The sequence below is a fragment of the Erinaceus europaeus genome, chromosome 19, assembly GCF_950295315.1.
Source record: "Erinaceus europaeus chromosome 19, mEriEur2.1, whole genome shotgun sequence".
Taxonomy (NCBI): domain Eukaryota; kingdom Metazoa; phylum Chordata; class Mammalia; order Eulipotyphla; family Erinaceidae; genus Erinaceus; species Erinaceus europaeus.
This window is the reverse complement of record NC_080180.1, coordinates 7747916-7754671: the sequence shown is the minus strand read 5'-3', so window position 1 is coordinate 7754671 and position 6756 is coordinate 7747916. Positions and strand designations below refer to the sequence as shown.

At 46.8% G+C, this 6756-nt stretch overlaps 1 protein-coding gene across 2 annotated transcripts in view; it reads left to right on the top strand.

The window, feature by feature from the left end:
* Nucleotides 1-6756, top strand: part of AIDA (axin interactor, dorsalization associated) — a 40278-nt gene that overhangs the window by 807 nt on the left and 32715 nt on the right. For both annotated transcript variants that reach the window (XR_009546299.1, XM_007521310.3), the window contains exon 2: nt 3864-3933. Coding sequence is in view for 1 of the 2 variants with exons in the window: in XM_007521310.3 (XP_007521372.1) it covers nt 3864-3933 (70 nt within the window). In the remaining variant the exon portion in view is untranslated. The remainder of the gene's footprint in view (nt 1-3863; nt 3934-6756) is intronic.

Sequence of the window (6756 nt, the reverse complement as noted above, 5' to 3'; positions counted from 1 at the left end):
GGCGACAGCGGCCGCGTGTCCCCGACACCCCGCAGATGGTGTCCCGCGTGCGATGCCCGCAGACAGCCGCGGGGCTGGGCCCCTGGCGCCGTGGCCATTATGGTTGGGCCACACGGTTCTGCCGCTGAAATCTGTGTTTGGGGGGGGGGGGGTGTGGGGGGTGTGTGTGTGTGTGTGTGTGTGTGTGTGTGTGTGTGTGTGTAATATATTGATTGATTGATGGGTCTGTTTCCTTTTTATTGCCCTTGTTGTTTTATTGTTGTGGTTATATTGTTGTTATTGATGTCGTTGTTGTTGGGTTTGGGTTTTGTTTTTTAACTCCAAACCCCCACGTGCCTGGCTTCGGGATGTCTGAACCAGGCACTTGAAGGCAGGTGCCTGGCAGAGAGAGAACTGGACGGACACACGACAGACAGACAGACGGGTTGCTCGCTCACTCACTGGCTGATGAACCAGGCTTCTCACCCTGGGCACGACCGTAGCCATGGGGCTGGGCCAGTGCAGACGGGCCGGGCGGGTTTTCTAGCCTCATCCCAGCGGAGCAGCAGGCAGGGGACCTCCTGGCTCGGGGTGGTTCTGAGTCACTGACTGCCAGGACCCTTCAGCTTTGTAGACACACGGGCTGTACGTGAAACCAGCTCGGGTTCGGAGCCATCTGACTGCCTTCAGCTTCAGCACGAAGGCCACTGGTCTGTTGGGGAGTCAAGGGTGCATTTGGGGCTCCGGGAAGGGTGTGAACAAGGACCGACCTGATTCAGCCATCGCCTTCAAGGGCGAAGCAGGAGGAGGCCACTGGGGCAGTTGGCACTTCTTTTTTTTTTTTTGGCCTCCAGGGTTATCGCTGGAGCTCGGTGCCAGCCCTAGGAATCCACTGCTCCTGGAGGCCGTTTTTCCTATTTTGTTGCCCTTGTATTTGTTAGTGTTGTTGTTATAGCTGTTGTTGGATAGGATAGAGAGAAATAGAGGGAAAGACAGAGAGGGGGAGAGAAAAATAGACACCTACAGACCTGCTTCACCACTTGTGAAGCGACCCCCCTGCTCCAACCGGGATCCTGACCCGGGTCCTTGTGCTTTGCACCATGTGCGTTTAACCCGCTGCGCTACCGCCGGGCCCCCATGCAGTTGGCACTCCTAGGTGGGCAGGCAGCAGGGTCTTTGTCGTCAGGCACGCAGGGGCAGATTCCCCCCGGGAATAAACAAGTTCGCCCCCCCTTGGGACTGTGGTGCACCAGGTTAGATGCACATAGTATAAAGGGCAAGGATCCCAGTTCAAGCCCCCGGCTCCCCACCTGCAGGGAGGATGCTTCACAAGTGGTGTAGCAGGTCTGCAGGTCTCTTATCTTTCTCCCTCCTTATCTTCCCCCTCCCCTCTCAATTTCTTTCTATCCCAAAAAATGGAAACACAGGAGTAGTGGATTCATAATGCAGACACCAAGTCCCAGTGATGACTCTGAAGGAAAAGAAATAAAAAATAAGGTCACCCCTTAACAAATAAGAGTTAGGGAGCCATCTGGGTGCTGCTGTTACAGACATACAGGCTTTAAAGAAGCTTGTGGGATGTCCGTTGAACTGTTTTATTGGCTTCTCCGCTTACTGAAGATTGCAGAGCCCACAGCCACTCGCAGTGCCTCAGCCGTCGATGCCTGTCCACCTGCCCAGAGTGTTTAACCCACGTGACTTCAAAGACAGTGTTATTTGTGTATGTCTGTCTGTCCCGTTCTCCCTCTAGAATAGAATGTCAGATGTTTGAGGACATGGTTTCTGAGGGGTTATCTGTTTTGTTCTCTTAACATCAGGACACTGTTCTGTTAACCAGATAGAATTGTAATTGTGGCATTCTGTTGAAATGATTGATTCAGGGCGCATTATGGAACCCAACTCAAAATACCGTCAGAAGGTCTAAGCAAACAATGTCCAAATTAAACCTGTTACCCAGGACACACACAAGATGAGAGAGGAACAGCTCTGTTTAACTGTCACCTTCACCTGCCCAAGAACATGCTGGGGTTTTTCTTTACTTCCCCAGGAGGGATTCTCTCAGGGCTCCACAGAGCTGGGCCCTCAGCCAGAGGCTGCATAGCACCCCCCAAGACACCAAGCTAGTGCGAGCACTAAACCCTGGTCGAGTGAGCGCATGAGTTTGAAGGCTGCGTAGTACCTGCATTTAGTCATCTTTATTAGACTTCTTAGAGCAGCATTGTAAGAAAAAGAAGGGGTTTCCAGTTTTGGGTGGGGGCTTAATGCTTAGGAGAAATTTAAAGTAATGTGGAGGAGCTGTCCTTACTACAATCTTAGGGAAGAGCTTCTTGATGGGGGGCGGGCCCTTCGTAAACTAGAGACGATTAAATAGATTGAATTGTACACCTGATCTTTTTAAGAATTCTTTTACATTATCTGAATTTATTGCATATAGACAGCCAGAAATCCAGAGGGGAAGGGGATAGTAGAGAGGAAGACAGAGAGACACCTGCCACACTGTTTCACCACCTCTAAGAATTTACCTAAAGCCTAGATGCTTTTTTAAAGTGTGAGTTTAATTGAACAGGACAGGGTTTCCATGTCTGGGTGCTGGGGCTGTTCTTTACTTCCCATGGGGGAAAGAGGTTTTCAAAATTATAATTGGTAGCACTTACTTTGTTATATTTTCCAATGTGTACTAATCTTGTCATCAAATTGATGATAGAATGATAAGCTCTCTTTACTACTGTTATTAGGCTGGTTGGAACTGTTAAGTTGAATCTGGACAACAGTTTATTGGCTTATTACTAGGGGGAGAAATCTATGCTTACTGTAGCATTAGATGGAATATGAGAGTCTTTTCAGTTCCAAGGCTGTTTTCATTGCTTAGAGATGAAATTTATTCCAATAAAATAGCATAACTGGTCTGCATCTTACTTTCATTGTCTTGAATAAAGTATTTGACTCTAAAAATAAGGCAGCCTTATACTCAGATGCTTCATAAAAGATTCACAGTGGTTGGGGAAGTGTTAGGGTTGCTGAGGAGTGTTGGGCTTCAAAACACATGAGATCCTGAGTTTGATCCTTGACATTGCAGGTGCTGGGCTGATGCTCTGGTTCATTTTTTTCTCTTTCTCCCCCCCCCCCCCCCCGTGAATAAATGACTAAGTAAGTAAATTTTTAAAAGATGTGTGTGGCCTAGGTCATGGCATAGTTGATAGTGTTGGACTGTCAAGTATGAGGTCCCAAATTTAGTTGCTGGCATTGCATATGCCAGAGGGATGTGGAGACTTTGTGTGTCTCTCTCTCTCTCTTCCTCTGTCCCCCCTCCCTCCCCCCTCTCTCTCCCTCTCTCCCTTTCTCTCTCTCTCATAAATAAATCTATAAAGCCAAAGGCTTGTGAGTCGGACAGTAGCACAGCGGGTTAAGCGCAGGTGGCACAAGGCGCAAGGACCAGTGTAAGGATCCCGGCTCCCCACCTGCAGGGGAGTCGCTTCACAAGTGGTGAGCTTGTTTCTGCAGGTGTGTCTCTCTCTCTCTCTCTCTCCCCCCTCTGTCTTCCCCATCTCTCTCCATTTCTCTCTGTCCTATCCAACAACGACAACATCAATAACTACAATAAAACAAGGGCAACAAAAGGGAATAAATGGATATTTTAAAGAAACACAGGCTTACATTGTTAGGTCAGGGATAAGCTCACCTTGGAATGTGCCTGGTTTGCCATGGGTCAAGCCCTAGACACCACATTGGAACACTCAGCCACTCGGCACCGTGGTGTCTCTGTCTCTCTTCTTCTGGAAAAGTCACAAGAGAGTCTGGTAAAGCTCCAATTACCCCCTTTTTTTTTTCCCACTTGAGAATTAAGTTTCCTTCCTTTCTGAGAATGTGCTTTTCCTTTTTTACAGATTAGCGAGACATCTGCAAAAAGAGGCCCAAGCTCAACACAATCACTCTGAATTCACAGAAGAACAAAAGGTACCATAAATTGTAGATAATATAGCAGATCATAATGGGTGAGATGCCGCGTGGAAAAAGTTCTGGGGGCTGGGTGGTGGCGCACCTGGTTGAGCGCACATTATAATGCGGGAAGACCTGGGTTCAAACCCCCAGTTCCCACCTGCTGGGGGGAAGCTTCACAAGTGGTGAAACAGTGCTCCAGGTGTCTCCCTGTCTCTCTCCCTCTCTGTCTCCCTCTCCCCTTTCAGTTTCTCTGTCTCCAAAATAAATAAATGAATAATTTTTTTTTTAAAAAAAGAAAGTGTTCTGTCATTAGTCCATTGAGACAAAAGTATGACAATTGAGTACAGAGAATGATCCTGTTATACTCTGCCCCAGAAGGTGAGGCGGTTCATTAAGACGGAATGGATCCCTTTACACAGCCACTGAGAGCTTCCCTTGGATCTGAGTGGGGGCCCCAAGGTCAGGGTTTATTATTGTTGTTGTTGTTTATTTTCCCTTTTGTTGCCCTCGTTTAATGTTGTGGTTATTGATGTCCTTGTTGTTGGATAGGACAGAGAGATGGAGAGGGGAGGGGAAGACAGAGAGGGATAGAGAAAGACAGACTCCTACAGACCTGCTTCACCACTTGTGAAGTGATTCCCCTGCAGGTGGGGAGCCGGGGGCTCGAACCGGGATCCTTACTCCGTCCTTGCACTTTGCTCCACGTGCGCTTAACCTGCTGTGCCACCACCCGACCCCCCCAAGACTGGGGTTTGATGGGGTTGCGTTGATACATCATATTCACTCTGTAAAATAGCTCACTTGGATAGTGGACTGCTCTTTTTCTTCCCGCAAGCTGTTTTTTAAGTTTGTCGTTAGTACTGATTTATGAGAGTATCAGATTCCAGGAGATAGTCCACACTGCACCCCCAGAGTTGTGTGCGCTGACCCTGTGATAGCCCACGTGCTGCTCTGCCATGTGGCCCTCACTGCCTTGAAGGACGCTTCTGTGCTCAGCTCTCTCTCAGTCTTTTTCTGCCTGTCTGTCTTAAACAAATAAATAAATAACTTCTATTTAACTCCTCTTTATCTCCTTTCAAGAAAAGACACCAAAAGTCAAAATGGCCATGCATACGAACACCACTGGTTAAAAAAAAAAATTAAGAAAAAAAAAAAATTAAGTCAAAAATTTGGCATAACTGGTCATTAAAGAATAAACTTACAAGGTTTCAAAATGTTTTCATTGGTGCTCTTTCTCCTTGAATTAAAGTTTGATGTGTCACGTTGATATCCTGAACTGTGAGGAGTAATGCGTGCAGGGACCAGATAGAGCTCACACGTTATCATGTGCAGGCACACAGGTTCAGCTCCAGGAAAAGCTAATGCCCATACCGTTATATGTACAAAGTCCTGGGCTCAAGCCCTGGGCACCACATGTGAACAACATGCACAGCACCAGGGAAAGCTCCATGAATGGTAGAACAGTGCTGTGATAATTCCTTTCTATCTCCCTTTCTTCATCTGAAAAATTGAAAAAGGAAAATAGATAAATAAATTCACTGAGAGCAGTAGAATCATGCATGCCATGGCCCCAGTAAGCAAAAGCAAGAAGAATGTGAGAAGAAATGGGAAGAAGTGGTTTTCTTTTTTTGTTTCTAGCTCAGTGTCTAGTATGAAGTCAGATTTGAGCCTCATAAGTAATGAATGAAATGAGTGTGTATTTTCTTTTTTTATATATTTATTTTATTTATTTATTCCCTTTTGTTGCCCTTGTTGTTTTATTGTTGTAGTTATTATTGTTGTTGTTGTTGGATAGGACAGAGAGAAATGGAGAGAGGAGGGGAAGACAGAGAGGGGGAGAGAAAGACAGACACCTGCAGACCTGCTTCACCGCCTGTGAAGCGACTCCCCTGCAGGTGGGGAGCTGGGGTTCGAACCGGGATCCTTACGCCAGTCCTTGTGCTTTGCACCACCTGCGCTTAACCCGCTGCGCTACAGCCCGACTCCCGAGTGTGTATTTTCATCTTGTGGGAAAGCTGTGGTGACATAATCTGCTTTCATTCATTCTTTGCATAAAGGTGACCTCAGGAGTGACTTTTTTTTCTTTTTAATTTTTAAAAAGAAAACAGCATTTCAAACAGTTTTGGTTTAAATGTATTTTTTCTCATGCTAGTATTGGCCCTGGAACACAACTCAGATCATTAAAGCAGCTTTCGAGCAGGCTTAATCTCTGCCCCCCTAGGAAGTAATTAGCACCGAGGGAAATGATTTGTAAGGGCCGAGGAAGACTGCCTATCTTTTACTACCTCTTGTCTATTTGGGACCTGCCCACAGGAATTGGTTAGGAAGCGCCCTTAGGAATTGAGAGGTCAGCACCGATTTCTTTATGTGTTCATTATGTGTTCATTTGCCACCAGGATTGTTACTGTGCGACAGGCCCACTGCTCCTGGTTAGCCGTTTTCCCCTTTGGGTTATGGCAGAAACAGAAAGATGGAGGGAGAGAGAAGGCAACTGCACAGTTTGTGAAGCTGGGCCCCTGCAGGTGGGTGGGGCCTAACCCTCACCCACACCCACCTGCACTTTTCCAGCTGTGCTGCCTCCTGGCCACAGCACCTTAAGTGTTTACAGAAATTAACGGCTAGTGAGGTGTGTTATGGATGTAAAAACTAAAGGAAACCTTAAAATGTTTGTGGCCCGGGAGGTAGAGTGGTCACTAGGGTACTGGACTTGCAAGCCTGAGTTCAGTCCCTGGCATCACATAGGCCAAATTGATGCCCCTGTGTTTTTCTCCCCGTGTTACTGATACATGTATTTGAAAATATAAAGACATTTAATCACCTCATTTTAACTGCCTATTC